This window comes from Lactuca sativa, chromosome 9 (genome assembly GCF_002870075.4).
Source record: "Lactuca sativa cultivar Salinas chromosome 9, Lsat_Salinas_v11, whole genome shotgun sequence".
NCBI lineage: Eukaryota > Viridiplantae > Streptophyta > Magnoliopsida > Asterales > Asteraceae > Lactuca > Lactuca sativa.
The window spans coordinates 223,300,692-223,318,593 of record NC_056631.2 but is presented as its reverse complement, the minus strand read 5'-3'; the positions used below and the strand labels follow the sequence as shown (position 1 = coordinate 223,318,593).

Here is a 17,902-nt window from a genome sequence, read left to right as displayed (position 1 = left end):
TCCCTCTCTACTCGTCGAGTATCCCTCTTGACTCGACGAGGTCCTCGTGGAAGAATTGCGGGGCCACCCCGACTCTACTCGTCGAGCCTGAAGAACAAACTCGGCGAGTCCCAGTGAATCTTCAAGCTACTCGCCGAGTCTGATCATCCGACTCGGCGAGTCTACGCCATGCAGTCGATCAAACTGCTTCCTGGGATACAGATATACTCGAATATACAAACATGGGACCTTCTGGACCTCTAAGGGTCCTACTACAAGGTTATGAACGTTGAATAACAACACCACAATCCATCTAGACTCCAAATGGGTTCCATAAACCCTAAATTTATAAACACATCAAACAACAGAAGGGAATCCGAAATATTACCTGGAATATGTCCTCTCTATGTCTCCAAACCGCAGAACTCGAATCCCTTGCTGTTCCTTTAGCCTAACCCCTCTCCTCCTTGCCCAACAATTTCCTTCAAGCCCTAATATCCTCCACTCTTGCTCTAGATGCCCACAGCCGTTTAGGGTTCCTCTCAATCGACTAAAGACTGAAAATGACGGCCTAAAAGAGCATTAAATACGATCCAAAACTGAACGGTTAGGGTTTCTGCTGAACAGCGTCGACTCGCCGAGTCCATATCTGGACTCGTCGAGTCCAGTCGCGGACCCGCGACCAAGTCTGCGATCCTACTCGGCGAGTCTAGGCTCCAACTCGCCGAGTCCCCTCTTAAATAACCCAAAAACATAATTTAATAATACCTGAGATTCCGGGCTGTTACAACTCTCCCCCACTAGGATTAGACTTCGCCCTCGAAGTCTCATTCTGAAAATAGTTCCGGATGTTGCTCCCGCATCTCACGTTCCGGCTCCCAAGTCATTTCCGATCCCTTACGGTGTTGCCATTGAACCAACACCAGAGGTACCTCCTTTTTCCTCAGAACCTTGATCTTCCGATCCCTGATAGCCACTGGTCTCTCCGCGTAATTCAGGCTCGCATCCACCTGAATATCCTCCAATGGAACCACTGCCGACTCATCGGCTATGCACTTCCTCAGCTGCGACACATGAAAAGTGTCATGGATCTGACCCAACTCTGCTGGCAATTCCAACCGATAGGCTACCCGGCCTATCCTTGCAATCACACGAAATGGTCCAATATACCGGGGCCCCAATTTGCCCCTCTTCCTGAATCGAATCACTCCTTTCCAAGGAGAGACCTTCAGGAGAACGAAGTCACCGACTTGAAATTCAAGCTCGGATCGGCGCCTGTCTGCATAACTCTTCTGTCGGCTCTGGGCAGTCAATAACCTTTGTCTCACTTGCTGAATCTGCTCTGTCGTCTGGAGTATGATCTCCGTGCTGCCCATCACTCTTTGTCCCACCTCTCCCCAGCAAATGGGGGTTCGACACCTCCTACCGTACAACAGCTCAAAAGGTGGCATACCAATGCTCGAATGATGGCTGTTGTTGTAGGAAAACTCTGCCAATGGTAAATACGCATCCCAACTACCCCCGAAGTCTAACACACACGCTCGGAGCATGTCCTCCAGCGTCTGAATTGTCCGCTCGCTCTGACCGTCTGTCTGGGGATGGTATGCGGTACTAAAATGCAATTTAGTACCCAGCTCCTCATGGAATTTCTTCCAAAATCTGGAAGTAAAGCGCACATCACGGTCTGACACAATCGAGATCGGCACCCCGTGCCGAGATACCACCTCTCTCACGTATATCTCCGCCAACTTCTCCGCCGAAGAACTCTCACTGATGGCAAGGAAGTGTGCACTCTTTGTCAACCTATCCACGATCACCCAAATTGCGTCAACTCCCCTAGCAGTCCTCGGCAATTTGGTGATAAAATCCATAGTGATCTGTTCCCACTTCCACTCGGGGATCTCCAATGGCTGTAACTTGCCATGCGGTCTCTGGTGCTCAGCCTTAACCCTACGGCAGGTCAAGCACCTCTCAACGAACCATGCCACGTCCCTCTTCATACAGGGCCACCAATATTCCTTCCTTAAATCCAAATACATCTTTGTAGCACCGGGATGGATCGAGAATTTCGATCTATGAGCCTCTTCCATCAACGTAATACGCGTACCGCCCACGAACGGTACCCAAATCCGACCCTGAAACGTCATAAGGCCTCGACTATCCTTGACAAACTCTGAGATTAACCCCACAATCCGCTCTTTCTTCTGCATTTCTGGTCGCACAGCCTCTGCCTGGGCCCCACGAATAGCGTCCAATACTGGAGTCATCACAGTCAGTCTCAAGCATACATCTCGCAATGGAGTGCTCTCCGCCCTGCGGCTCAATGCATCGGCTACCACATTAGCCTTGCCTGGGTGGTACAGGATCTCACAATCATAATCCTTGACCACATCCAACCACCTCCTCTGACGCATATTTAGGTTGGATTGATCCATCAAATACTTCAAACTCTTATGGTCCGTGTATATCGTACATCGAACCCCATACAAGTAGTGACGCCAAATTTTGAGAGCGAACACTACTGCCCCCAACTCTAAATCATGCGTGGGATATCTTGTCTCATGAGGCTTCAGCTGCCTTGACGCATAAGCTATCACATGACCCCTCTGCATCAACACTGCACCCAATCCCGAAATTGATGCGTCGCAATATACCACGAAATCTTCCATCCCTTCTGGGAGAGCTAATACCGGGGCTTCGCACAATCTCTGGCGAAGTGTCTCAAAGGAGGTCTGCTGCTCGGGCCCCCATGAGAATGTAACACCCTTCCGGGTCAATCTGGTGAGTGGTACTGCGATCTTGGAGAAATCCTTGATAAATCTCCGATAATACCCTGCCAACCCAAGGAAACTTCTGATCTCAGAGGGTGACTTCGGCACCTCCCAACTCATCACCGCCTCAACCTTGGCCGAATCGACCAATATCCCTTTCTGATTAACCACATGTCCTAGAAACTGGACCTCCCGCAACCAGAAGTCACATTTGGAGAACTTTGCATAAAGCTTCTCCGACCTCAATACCTCCAGGACCTCCCTCAAATGCTCCTCATGCTGCTCTCTAGATTTCGAATACACCAGAATGTCGTCGATAAATACGATCACTGACCGATCCAACATCGGCCTGCATACCCTGTTCATGAGATCCATGAACACAGCCGGGGCATTGGTGAGTCCAAAAGGCATCACCACAAACTCATAATGCCCATATCGCGTCCTAAACGCTGTCTTCTGGACGTCTTCATCCCGTACTCTCACCTGATGGTATCCTGACCTCAGATCGATCTTGGAAAACCAAGATGCTCCCTGCAACTGATCGAATAAATCATCGATCCTCGGCAACGGGTAACGGTTCTTGACCGTTAGCTTGTTCAACTCCCGGTAATCAATGCACATCCGGTGTGAACCATCCTTCTTTTTGACGAACAGAATAGGTGCTCCCCATGGCGAGCTGCTCGGCCGAATGAATCCCTTCCCCAGCAACTCTTGGAGTTGCGAGGACAACTCTTGCATCTCTGGAGGTGCAAGACGATAGGGCACTTTGGCAATAGGCGCTGCCCCCGGAACCAGATCGATACTAAACTCTACTTGCCTCACAGGCGGTACTCCCGGCAACTCCTCGGGAAAGACATCTGAAAACTCGCGCACCACCGGAACTTCCTCAACTAACTTCGGTTTCTCGGAAACCTCCCGCGTATCCATCACATACGCCACGAAACCCTTACAGCCCTGCCGTAGACACTGCCTCGCCCTAGCGGCCGAACAAAAAGCTGATCCCGAACGGGTACCCTCGCCGTATACCGAAAGAACTCCCCCTCTAGGGTCTCGTATAGTCACCAACTGACGCTCACAGTCGATGACAGCGCCGAACCGGCTCAGCCAGTCCATGCCCACGATGACACAGACATCCCCCACCGCGATAGGAATCAGATCAATCGGGAATCCAACCCCGAAAATCTCTAGTACACATCCCCGAAGAACCTCCGTAGCACAAATCACCTTCTCGTCAGCTATAGAGACTCTCAAAGGTCGACTCAACGACTCACGACTAACGCCAATATGCTGACTAAAGGCTAAGGACACAAAGGACCTACTCGCACCCGAGTCAAATAACACTAAGGCAGGCACAGAGTTCACAAGGAAAGTACCTACGCGCATAATAACATAAGCATAACATATCGACATTAAAAATAATTACATGAATTACAACATACCTGCCACAACATCGGGCGCGGCGCGGACCTCCTCCGCAGTCAGCTGAAAGGCTCTTCCCCGAGCCCTCGGGGCCTCGGCCTTCACCGGTCGAGTCGCAGTAACTCCGGCAGCAGGTGCAGATCCCTGAAGAAGCTGAGGGCACTCGGCCTTCCTATGGCCAGTCTGGTTGCAATGAAAGCAAACCGTAAATCCCTTGGGACACTCCCTAGCAATGTGCCCCTCCTTGCCACACTTGTAGCAAGCACCAGATCAACATACTCCATCATGACTCTTGTCGCACTTCCCGCAAGTGCGACCCTTCGAACCTCCTGTCCTCGAATCAGCGGACTTGGTCCGCTTGGCTGCCGGCTGGAACTGAGCCGGTCGCCGATCCACCCGCTGAGACTCGGCCTCCTCCCTAGCCTGGGTCTCTAACTCGATCTCGCGCTTCCTGGCATTCGCCTGAAGCTCAGCAAAAGTATGGTAAGTAGAGTTTGACACAAACTCCCGAATATCCCTCCTCAAGACACCCACGTATCGGCTCATCCGAGCCTGCTCTGAGGACACCAGCTCAGGGCAAAACATCGCCCTCTCATGAAACTTCCGTGTAATCACCGCAACAGAATCGGTACCCTGCTTGAGGGTCAAGAACTCCTGCACCAATCGTTCCCTCTCCACCGGGGGAACGTACTCATCCCTGAACATGGCAGTAAACCCCTCCCATGTCACCGCTGTAGTCTCTGCCAAAGTGAAATTCGCTGTCACGAACTTCCACCAGTCCTTCGCTCCCAGGCGGAGCTGGTTCAAAGCAAACCGTACCCTCAGGTGCTCCGGGCATGAACAAGTGTAGAAGCACCCCTCTATATCTGCGATCCACCTCATCGCAGCAATCGGATCCTGCGTCCCATCGAACTCTGGTGGCTTCGTGTTGCTGAACTCTCGGAACAACAATGAATCACCCCCCTGTGGCCTAGCAGCGGCCACAGCTGCGGTAGCTGCAGCGGTTGCAGCCTCAGTCAATGCGGCGTACCGCTCGTCGAACGTCTCCATCAGGGTGGTCTTGATAGACCCAAACATCTCCGGGATCTCAGCCCGGATCGCCGCCGCCACCTCCTCGTGGATCATCTGACGAATATCCTCGTCACTCACACCGCTCGTACCTGCTCCGTGACGCGGTCTAACCATGATATCTCTGAAATACAACATAAAATCATCAGAGATTCTACCGAGTATAATCGTACTCGATACGCAACCCTACTCAATCCCAGATATCCAGGGATTCTTACTTGGGCCTCCCACTGACCCGGTGTCCTCGGTAGTACGGGCCCAATACTACCAAGCACACCACATCAATGTTCATCCCAAGTCCTCCTCCCCAAACTCCGGATAGTGAGTACTCTACTTTCGATATGCACTATCTACCCGCATACTAGCAAAGCATCTCATATAAGCAAACTTCCCTAGACTAAGGCATCACAAATCAGGCCACTCTAGTCCTATCATGAATACCTAGTCTTCTAGCATGCATAACAATTCACATCATATAATATTGTAAGGTATTTTGGGGATCTTTACCGTTCGGGCGCTGACTGATCGTACACACTGCTTCTTTCTTGCTTACCACAAAACCATTTACAAAAGTTTATGCCTTTATTTGAAAAGTTTCCTCAAATCCTCGGTTTGAGTTCAGTTACCCCCGAAGGTGCACCCGAATCCCTCAAACCAAGGCTCTGATACCAATTGTAACAACTCAAATTTTTCAAACGAATTTTTCATTTTTAAAACATAAATAATTCCATTTAAAACAAGGCATAAGTAGTTAAGTATTCTATCAAATACATATATATTCAAAATCCCAAGATCCTAAAAACCATCTTCAGTGTGTATCGATCACGCCGGCGCCTTCCCACGGTCCTCGCTAGTACCTGAAATACATGCACAACAACTGTAAGCATAAATGCTTAGTGAGTTCCCCAATATACAACTTACGCACATACGCCTTTCCAGGCCCGACCTTCCGGTCCATGTGTCTCAGGGGACTTCCGTCCCTGCTGGGTAAACCTTCCGGCCTTACCCACGCCGACCTTCCGGTCCATCACACATCATATCGCCTTCCGGCCCATAACATAATGCCTTCCGGCCCATAATATAATCGCCTTCCGGCCCATAACATACATAGCACATATAACAAATAACTTACCACATATAGCATACATATCACATATCATATCCGACCTTCCGGTCACACAGTCAAACCCTTCCGGGTACAGTATAGTGAGAAGACTCACCTCGTAAATGCTGAAAGCTAGCAACTCCTGAAATCACTCGTGCACAAACCAACGAGCTACAACCCTCCTATAACATTACATAACTCATTAGCACTCATATCATCTAAGTGTGACTATCCCTAAGAAGTCAGACTTAGGTCAACTCTGGTCAACGGTCAACGGTCAACTCGACTGGACTCGGCGAGTACCCTGGCGACTCGGCGAGTCTAGTTGCCTTCACCAATTCCTGCATGATCCCTCTCTACTCGTCGAGTATCCCTCTTGACTCGACGAGGTCCTCGTGGAAGAATCGCGGGGCCACCCCGACTCTACTCGTCGAGCCTGAAGAACAAACTCGGCGAGTCCCAGTGAATCTTCAAGCTACTCGCCGAGTCTGATCATCCGACTCGGCGAGTCTACGCCATGCAGTCGATCGAACTGCTTCCTGGGATACAGATATACTCGAATATACAAACATGGGACCTTCTGGACCTCTAAGGGTCCTACTACAAGGTTATGAACGTTGAATAACAACACCACAATCCATCTAGACTCCAAATGGGTTCCATAAACCCTAAATTTATAAACACATCAAACAACAGAAGGGAATCCGAAATATTACCTGGAATATGTCCTCTCTGTGTCTCCAAACCGCAGAACTCGAATCCCTTGCTGTTCCTTTAGCCTAACCCCTCTCCTCCTTGCCCAACAATTTCCTTCAAGCCCTAATATCCTCCACTCTTGCTCTAGATGCCCACAGCCGTTTAGGGTTCCTCTCAATCGACTAAAGACTGAAAATGACGGCCTAAAAGAGCATTAAATACGATCCAAAACTGAACGGTTAGGGTTTCTGCTGAACAGCGTCGACTCGCCGAGTCCATATCTGGACTCGTCGAGTCCAGTCGCGGACCCGCGACCAAGTCTGCGATCCTACTCGGCGAGTCTAGGCTCCAACTCGCCGAGTCCCCTCTTAAATAACCCAAAAACATAGTTTAATAATACCTGAGATTCCGGGCTGTTACAAGTCTTTTAAAGTTTCGCATCTAATTCGTCCTAATTCAATGGTTTTCGCGACTTTGATAAATTTACGGGTTAAAAATATTGTGATTATGAAATCAAATACTATCCCTATAACTAAGTTCAAAAACATTCACAAAATTTACATATGAGATGTGCAAGTACCTCAACAAATTGATCCAGTTTTCGTTTATTAAGAAAGTCAGTATTATACTATTTGGTTTCTTAAAATGGACGTAACTTCTGTATATGACCTTCATTTTTGACATTCTTATTTCCACGGAGTCCTGATATTATACTATATCTAATTTGATCATAAATTAATCCTAAATATAGTCGATGTATAAAAAAAATATTTTTAGGGCATTAATTAGTACTGATTTTGTGAATTGTTTTCTGTTGCTAATGACTGGCAACTTTGACCAATTTTGATAAACTTTAATGCAACTATGAGTGACATAGTTTCAATTGCATATAAAAACTTAGAACAATCAAATGATAGGTCCTAATACAGATGGGTTCACAGTGGCTTGACCAATGAATTCTAAAATATTTTAACCAATTGTTACAGAAGAGCTTATCATTTTTTGCATGGTGGTCCATCGCATTCGCGATCAAAATCCCTAGATGTCCGGCTCCTCTTAATCCTAAAATTTTTGCTCTGACAACCTTGTCGGAGTTGATGAACTGTTTCAACGGACTAAACGTAGTCACTCATGCACATAGAAGTGACATTAGGTTTTCCGATATGTTGACTACGTAGTTGCAGTTTCATTCAAATTTGACTCTTTAGTACGTAACTGAAAGCGTCAAGTCGGGGGAGATAAATTTTAATTTTGCTTACTTTTGATGGACAACCATGGCGGAGGAGAATCCTCTCTGAGTAAAGCTTCCATCGTTGTTAATGGCGTTATAATTGAACACCATTTTGTCGCAATATTGTTCTTTGTTGGTGTGTACACATGGATAAGGAAATTTTAGCCTTTTGAAAGTCAATATAGGTTAAGGAAAAAAAGGCCAACAAGTGTCTATGTGGAAAAGGGGTAACCGAGTTGCCCATTCAGAATGTTCAAAATGAATTTTTAGACATGACAAAATCAACTTTATGCCCCTATAAAGCACCAAAAAATAAAAACATTCTTGGACTAATGTGTCATTTTCCAAATTATTTTCTATAATCTTGGACCTATAAGCATTTAAAGTTTGCCTAAATGTTTACCAAAGTTCAATAAGTGATTGATGTAAACGGAACATGATCAACTTCGAAGGATGCTTTACAGTCCTTCCTATTGCATTTTTTGTTTCCAAAAATAAGTTAATATAATGGTTATAATTGTGTTTTATAAGTACAAACTGTTGGTGAATTATATTATCAATGTTATTTAAGTGTAATGGATTTATTTGTTGAACAAATACAATCTGATAAACATTGAACAAACATGAGTGATGCAAAGTACATATTTGTTTGAGTTTGTTCAAGATTCAAAATACATTACTATTTAAGGATGAAGCCCCTAAACCTACGGGAGTATGGGGGCAACGTCCCTGGTAAAGGGGTCTAAAGGGCAGAGCCCCTGGCTGAGGTCGAAATTGACCCGACTTTTTTATCCTAATCTTGAACCCGGTTTTAATGACAGTTTATAACAGTTTGGAAACTCCCTTGTGATAGTTTAGCTTGGTTTTCAGATGTATAGGTTAGTAATTCATTTTTGGTTAGAATTATAGTACATCAAGAACATTACATCCTTCCATTCTCTATGTTCGAAATCATTTTTTTATCAATTTGAACTTTCAATTTGTACCATCAAAATATATTAATTTGTCAGTGCAATCATGACTTCCAGTGAATACAAACGCCCAATTTCTAACACAAACTTCTCTTCTCTTAATTTAAAGCATTTATGAATTTTGTGATATTATGAGTCATATTTATAGTTGTAAAACTAAAAGGGGCTGCACCTGACATCTAACTCATAATCGATGGGGGTTGAGAGTAATTGAGGGGGAAAAGAAGAAGAAGAAGCATCACAAAGGGGAAATTGGGTCGATTTCTTCAGCAATTCATGACTATTAACTCCCCTCGATCTCCAGATTTCTCAAATGATCAGCTAACTATCGATAATTGTTTCGATTCAATCTCTGCACATAAGCAATTGAATTAGATTAGAGAGATCCTCACAAACTGCTCACCCCAGATCTCCAATCAAGATAATTCAGCCTTGTATTGTTATAGATTCCGATCTGTAAATTGTATTGGTTTTCTGAATACATTTGGTATCCACTTATTGTTTTTCAATTTTTGTGTTGGGAGAGTTTTTTCTTCAATGGCGACAAGGAACAGAACGTTTCTGTTTAAGAAGTATAGAGATGCATTGAAGAGCGTTAGGGCTCCGTCTTCATTAGCTTCTTCTAGCTCCCGTGGTGGTGCGGTGATTGAGTTAACCAACGCCGGTTTGCTTAAACAAAATAGTTCTTATGCTCCTCTTAGTACCGAGGATCCCGGGACTTCTTCGTATGTTTCCTCTATCTTTCATCTGTTTTTTTTTTCCTGTATTTATGAAATACGAATCTCCATTTCAAATTCAAACTATCTGTTTGTTGATCGATTCATTAGGTTTTAACATCAAATAGGTTCTGTACGATCTCATTGCATTTCTGTATATAATTACCTACAGAAAAATTTGTCTGCTTAACAGTAGTAATTCTAGGTCGCTGTGTTTGAAAATACGCTTCTGATCTGGTTGATATGAGGTTTAGTATATCATAAACTTGGTAATTCTCCTGAGAAAATACCCATCTTTCGGGTATAAATGAGAAAACCAGTGTTTCAATCAAGTTGAAAGAATGGAAGATTTCTTCGAGAAAAACATTAATGTTTCCATGAGTGTTAAAGCTGTTTGCACCAACTGACAGAGATCATTCTAGATATCAATGCTGTATTGCATGCTCATTTAGATTTGTGCATGCTGAGTTAGGTTAAGATGCATGATCTGACATGGGATGAAGAAGAAAGTTTAAGCTTCCTTATTTTGGATGCCCATTTATTGACAAGATATTAAGGAAGTGTTGTGAAAGAAGTTGTGAATCTTGGACAACTTCATGGATTAAACAACATTCTTGGTTAAGCAAAACCCTATTAGGGATTGTTTCTTTTTTTTTTTTTTTTTTTTTTTTTCGCATTAAGTTCTGTATGCGAAAATTGATTGAATGGGTATCTAGATACAGTGTCATATGCATAAGGTCTGGTTCTTTTCTAGATCGAGTAAACTGTCTGAATGAAACTAAATGACCATTTTACCCCTACATCCCAATTTCCAAATAAAACAAATATCAAGAAGAAACAACCCCTTAGATGTCAATGAAATCCAAGTGCAAGGATAAGAGAAGTTAGGCTTCTATGAGTCATGGTGTTTTAAGGGTTATTAAAGTATTTACCTTTGAATTTGTTGAAGGGTTTCAAAATATAGAAGTTAATGAATATGTGTTGTGTGGTTTTAAAAGTAAAAATATAAAAAACACAGATTGATTATTATGATTTTTCAGGGCAGGTGCATTAACTGTGGGGCTTCCTCCTGCTTGGGTTGATGTATCTGATGAAATAACAGCAAATGTGCAAAGAGCAAGGGCTAAAATGGGAGAATTAGCGAAGGCACATGCTAAGGCTTTGATGCCATCATTTGGTGATGGAAAAGAAGATCAACACAAGATTGAGGCTCTTACACATGAGATTACTGATCTTTTAAAAAAGTCAGAAAAAAGATTAAAGAGATTATCTGCTGGTGGGACTTCTGAGGATTCAAATATTAGGAAAAATGTGCAGGTATCATTATAATCCCATCTTTAGATTTGTCATGTGATTGCTTGAAATTTAGGGTTAGATGTAGGAAATAGCAATGCACTTTCATTTATTTGTTTATGGTCAAATTATAAAGAAAAAAAAAACATAAGATTTTTGCTAGTTTCGTGGTTTAATCACTAGTACTCTTTTTTTAATTTTTTTTTTCCACTCAGTTAATAAAAGTTGTAGAAATTTATATAAAACTGGTTATTTTGCAAGTTAATATTAGGTTAAAGTAGTTAAATTGGAAAAATGGTTGAAACTTTAATGGTTTGATTGGCAAAAAAGTAAAGTATAAGTGGTTAAACCACAAATTGCCCAAAATATAATGAGTTTTCTGTAATTTGTCTTGTATTTTATTGTAGTGTTCTACTTCCATTTCTTTCTATTACAGAATTGTACTTTAATGAATTTTCCTAATCATAATTCATAGCAATGTCATCCAAATACAAAGAAATTGTTGTTGCTATAATACGAAAAGAAATATTAAAAGTACAATGATATAATAGAAAGAAATGAAAGTAGGATGCTATAAATCACTAATATATAAAAGTACATTGAGATTTCTTGCATTTAGCCCGAAGATTTATAATATTTGTGTGTATTTATTTGCAGTTAGGTCTTCCAATTATCTCTTTTTCTTCAATGTTCTCTTTGGAGTTTTGTTCACAACATAATATCTTTTTTGTCCACTAAATCTGAATAAAAAATCATTATAAATATTGTGTCAGAATCCAGCTTTTTATACTGATTTTGTTTGAAAAGAAATGTAAAACAAGTTATGTGTATTCAATATTCATCATAGATTCTTTTGTTTCTGAAGAAATGTGCCTGAGTTTATTTATTTAAACCATTGTACATTTGGCATAATGGAATCAAGGAATTTTGATTCCATTGAAATTAAAATTAAAAAAAAAAAAAAAAAAAAGAACTATGGAATGTAACATTCTAGAAGAAATGTGATTCCTTCCATTAATCCATTTTGTTAATTTTCATTCCATCATGGAATGGAATGAAATCTACAATATAACAAATCATTTTTAAAAAAGATCCATAATTTTAAATGAATCACAACTTTATTTTCCTAAAATACACTTGTACATCTGAACGATTTTGTTTCTTTAATATTTTTTTTTGGCAGCGTTCTCTTGCAACTGATCTTCAGAGTCTTTCAATGGAACTCCGGAAAAAGCAATCTACTTATTTAAAGCGCCTTCAACAGCAAAAAGAGGTCTCTCCACACTCTTAAATTTATTTAAATTTAGTATTACTTTATAAACAAATATTTGAATCATCTGATTAAATTCATATGGTTTATATTATTGCTCTCCTCTATAACTTTTCAGTAATAGCTTCTATCTTTAATTTTCAGCCAATTAACTATTTTTTATACTGATTATATTTATAATTTTTTCCGATTATTCAAAAAAACCGTTTTTTTTTCTGGTTGCCCGATTTTGATATCAAGGAAAAATACAGAAAAACACAAATAGTTTTCTTTTGGTCCCTGAGTTTGTTCAAACTTTGTAGTTTTGGTACCAAATAATTTTCTTTTGCAATTTTAGTGTCTATTTTCAATTGTCGTAATGATTCTGGTCCCTGAGTTTGTTCAAAAGGTGTAATTTTAGTAGTTTCCCTTTGCAATTTTGGTGCGTATAGGGACTAAAATCGTTACAATGATTGAAAATAGGCACCAAATTTGCAAAAGAAAGTATTTGGGACAAATACTGAAATTTTTTGAACAAAGCCATGGACCGAAAATGTAATTTTAAATGGTCAGAAAAAGTATATAATGTGTAATCACATAAATTTGATCAAAGTAATTTTATGCTTGAGAAACTATTTGTTGATAGGTGTTACTTTGTGTTGTTGTAGGGTCCAGATGGGGTTGATCTAGAAATGAATTTAAATGGAAAGCATTCTAGAAGAGATGATGATGATGATGAGTTTGATGACATGGTACATATATTTTTATTTACTCAATAATTATTTATGGTGTGTTTATATGGTTATAAATTTATAATTCCAGTTGCTTTATGTTATTACTTCACTGAATATAATTAATGACTTAATAGAGAAAGTGAGGGAAATGACCAATTAAGTCGTAATTTTGTCCTTATTTATTTATTTGAAAGAAAAGAGGTTAAAATGATGTGTGTTTAGGGTTTCAATGAACATCAAATGGCAAAGTTGAAGAAAAGTGAGGCTTTCACAGTGGAAAGGGAGAAAGAGATTCAACAGGTTGTGGAATCAGTAAATGAGCTCGCTCAGATCATGAAGGATCTTTCTGTCCTCGTCATCGACCAGGTTAGCAGCATACTTTTTACAAATTTGCCCTCTAAGACCTGTTTTCTCATGTCCTAAATGGGGGCTTAAATAGTTGATCATTTTGGTGGTATGTAACTTGATGATTTTATATTGTGAAAATAGGGAACTATTGTTGATAGGATAGACCACAATATTCAAAATGTTGCAGCGTCTGTGGATGAAGGCCTTAAGCAGCTGCAAAAGGTTCTATATTTTCTTTTATTTTTATATCTAATATTCCATATATATATATATATTTTTTATATTTCTGATGATGAATTTGTAGGCGGAAAGAAGTCAGAAAAGAGGGGGGATGATAATGTGTGCGACAGTACTAGTCATCATGTGTTTTGTTATGTTGGTTCTCTTAATCCTTAAAGAGATTCTTTTCTGAACTCTTAATTCTCATATAATATGTCTCTCAAGTATTTGGCTTACAGAGTTACTGTTATGACCCTCCCCCCAACCATCCTCATGTGACTATGTGAGACTTAGACGAAAGGGTAGTTTTGGGAATTCCCATAAAAGACGGTATGTGTTGTTCTACTTCTATGTACTTTTCACAAGGGCGGGGGAAGGCTGGGTGTATAGATGATTTTTATAGTGTAATTTGCCTAAGTTTTGGGATTAACCTACTAGATTTTCATTTTCATTTTTTTTTGTATCGATTTATTCTTCAAATATAAAAGAAGAGGATATTATTACAAGTTTATAGTAATGGTTTATCTGTTTGAAGAAAATGTTGTATGAGTAATGATTGGTTATTTTTTAGATCGAATGAACTATATGAACCAGAATAAACAACAATCTTAACCAATATAAGTTGAAATTATAAATGACAAAAGTTAAACCAACGAATAATTATGAAAAATTGGCAATTGCTTTGAACTATAGTAGTACAAATGACCAACAGTTTTGTAACTTAGTAGCAATGAAATTTTTATTTTTTATTTCTTTTAAATTGCTCCTATGACAAACAAAGTAGCAATTAGCAAACCTTAAAAAGAAAGAAAAAAACAATTTCTAAATTGTACTATAGATTGTGAAATTGTTTTTATATTGGTCATTTTTTTAAATCAACCTTCACCTCTTTATGGCCATGATCAACGACACTTTGGTGCAATGAAATTCTTATGGTGTAAAAATATATATCAAGTGTTATGTAAGCTAACAACTGATTCAATAAATTGGTATAAGGGGTTGTTTGTTTGCCTCTTAATTGGCAAATTAAGAGGCATCTTCTTAAAAATTCAGATCAGTCCGTTTGTTTTTTCTACCTCTTAATATTTCAAAAGCCTCTTAATATTTTTGAGATTGTATCCGGAAAAGAAAAAGACGCGTGTCTTCCTATTTTGCCCTAAGTGACTTCCCTCTTCTCTTTTCTATTTCATACGACCGACCCCTCTTCCCTCCCAACACACTCCGATTGCCTGCAATCTTTTGCCGCCATACGCTCCACCTCCGTCAGCCGCTGCCATCGCTGCCCTTCGGATCTCCAACGCCACCCTCTCATACCTTCGGTGCTAGCCTCCCATGCATACGACGCCACTGTCGCACATCAAGGTCGGCTTCACGTATGTATCGTTTTTTATTTTTTCCTTTTTTCTCTCCCCAAATACGATGAAATCGACGATTTCAGGGTGAAATCAATGTTTTCTTGCTGAAATCGATAATGAATCTGTAATTGTTGCTGGCATTTGGTGATTTTTTTGCTGAAATCTCCATTGTCAAATGTGTCATTCACACAAATTGCTCCACTGTTCTGTTTTACTCAAATTGTTTTCAGGAAGCATGTTTTTATTTAAAGTGACACTAAATTGACATAAATTGATGATTTCAATTTGGAATTGAGGAATTTTGATTACATATCCTTTGAGCATAGATGGCAAATGCAATATCAGGGCGGTTTTGGTCATTTTTTCCCCTGAAATACCTTTTCTTGATGTATTAATGTTGAAATCTGATGTGGTAATGTATGGACACGAAAATCTGATCTGATGCTTATTTTTTATTTTTCTAAAATCACAGCTCATATCATATGTGTTGATGTGCTTGTAGGGTTTATTTGGATTTCAATATAATTTTTAGGATTTGAAAATATTAATGTTTTATTTGGATTTGTGTTCATTTTGATGTATGTTCAATTTGAATTTTATATGATGTTTAGGTTTTTTTAATAATTATTTAAGAAATTGTTTCGGTTTTTATATAAACAAACATTTGAATTCACTGAAAAATAATACATAAGGGTAATTTGGTTAGTTAATATTATAGTTGATACAAGTGATAACAATTGGAGATTTTGATAAATTATCGATTCTAGCAACATACTTTCAAAAGTTGGTGATGGATTTGATAAGCAGTTTCTATATATATATATATATATATATATATATATATATATATATATATATATATATATATATATATATATATATATATATATGTTTAAAGTGTTTATTTGTTTCCTTGTTGAATTTGGATTTGTAGGTTGCAACATACTTTGAAAAGTCGGTTGCAAGTTTGTTGTCATTTATATCTCAACATTCAATGACAAATATTTTGTATTTAACTTTGAAATCCTTAGGATGTAAAAAATGATGTTATTTTTGTAAAATATATCTCAAAAAGATCATTATAAACTATTGAAGATAAATTTTAATTTATGTTAATTTGGATTTCATATGGTGTTTTATATATATATATATATATATATATATATATATATATATATATATATATATATATATATATATATATATATATATATATATATATATTATTCAGCAAAAAATAATAAAAAAGGGTATAATGGTCATTTTGATAATTCAGCACAACAATTCAGAGGTTCCAACCAAACAACATTTTAAAAATTCAGATCTTAAAAATTCAGAGCTCTTAAAAATTCAGATCCTGCTAAACAGCCCTTAAGTCAACTCAAATACCAACCCTCCATTGCTAAATAATAAAATTGTACTATGTTTAACATGTATTTTCATAGACAAAACTGCAAAAATGGTCCCTGTGGTATGCATTTTTTTGGGGTTTTAGTCCAAACCCCGACTTTTTTGGATTCGTGGTCCTTTTGGCGATGTTTGTACGTAAATTTGGTCCCTCGTAAAATTGAAATGACTATAATGCCCTTATTATATTTATTTTCCATTTTCTTTTTTTTTTACCTATAAATAATTATATATTAAAAATAAAAATAGGGTCCCACATACTCTCTCTCTCTCTCTCTCTTCCTCTCTCTCTCTCTCTCTCCCTCTCTCTCTCTCTCCCTCTCCCTCCCTCCCTCCCCCCTCCTCTCTCTCTCTCTCTCTCTCTCCCTCTCTCTCTCTCTCTCATATTAATACGATCATACAAACCCAGATGTTGGGATGAATCGTATGAAGATCTGGGTTTAGATTCAACAAACATATGATACCCCAATAACCCAAAATCAAAACGGAAATCCATCACACCTACATTAAAACCCATCTGCAAACATGATTTTCTTCTAATAACATTTGAAGATACTCAAGAAAAAAACACATATGATTTTCTTCTTCAAAATACACATACACTTATGAACATAGATACTCAAGAAAAAAACACATATGATTTTCTAAACACACACACTGATGAATATACATACTCAAGAACAACACACATCAGTAATTTTAAAACCGTCAACCTAAATTTCAGTTTTTTAACCTAATTTTCAAGTCCATCAAGTTCAACTTAAAACCTATATCCATCTTCTAGATCAAATTCGAAAAAAGAGTAATTGAAATAAAAATCCATCACCTTCAACCATCGACCCTCCCAAATCCAACTGTTAGACCATTTTCGAAAAAAATACAGCAAAAAAAAACACTAAAAGAAGAAAGGATATGAAACTAATCAGTAAGGTGGAGAAGAAATCATATATAGCTTCCTTTTCTTCCAACGTTTCAAATGGGGGGGAGAAACATCCAAGCACAGATGATGAAATCCTTCGAAAGCCCCCAATTTGTTTGTGGCTTCAATTGATTCCGGAGATACCAATAGATTAGGAGAAACAACGAATACAAACTCACAAACATGATGGTGGGGGTGTCGTTTGCTTTCATTCTCTTGCACCAAAGGAACGAAAGGAGTTTTACAGGTCAGCGGTAGTAGGAGCGACGATGGAAGCGAAAAGGGTGGAATCGTGAGTCGGTAGGGATGAAGCTTTCATTCTGTTTGTAGCACCACCGGAAATCGAGATTTGGGTGTGTTCCCCACTGGAAATCGGAGAAGATAAGCAGGTGAGCAAAAAAGGGGAGATGAGTGGTGAGGAT

At 39.5% G+C, this 17,902-nt stretch overlaps 1 protein-coding gene across 1 annotated transcript; it reads left to right on the top strand.

Moving 5' to 3' along the window:
- Nucleotides 1-9,405: 9,405 nt before the first annotated feature.
- On the top strand, nucleotides 9,406-14,338 carry LOC111878903 (syntaxin-43). Its single transcript, XM_023875387.3, has 7 exons — nucleotides 9,406-9,965; nucleotides 10,997-11,273; nucleotides 12,433-12,522; nucleotides 13,167-13,250; nucleotides 13,455-13,598; nucleotides 13,722-13,802; nucleotides 13,885-14,338. Exons 1-7 carry the CDS (start codon nucleotides 9,778-9,780, stop codon nucleotides 13,990-13,992), a joined length of 972 nt encoding a protein of 323 aa, XP_023731155.1. The 5' UTR covers nucleotides 9,406-9,777; the 3' UTR covers nucleotides 13,993-14,338.
- The last annotated feature ends 3,564 nt before the right edge of the window (nucleotides 14,339-17,902 follow it).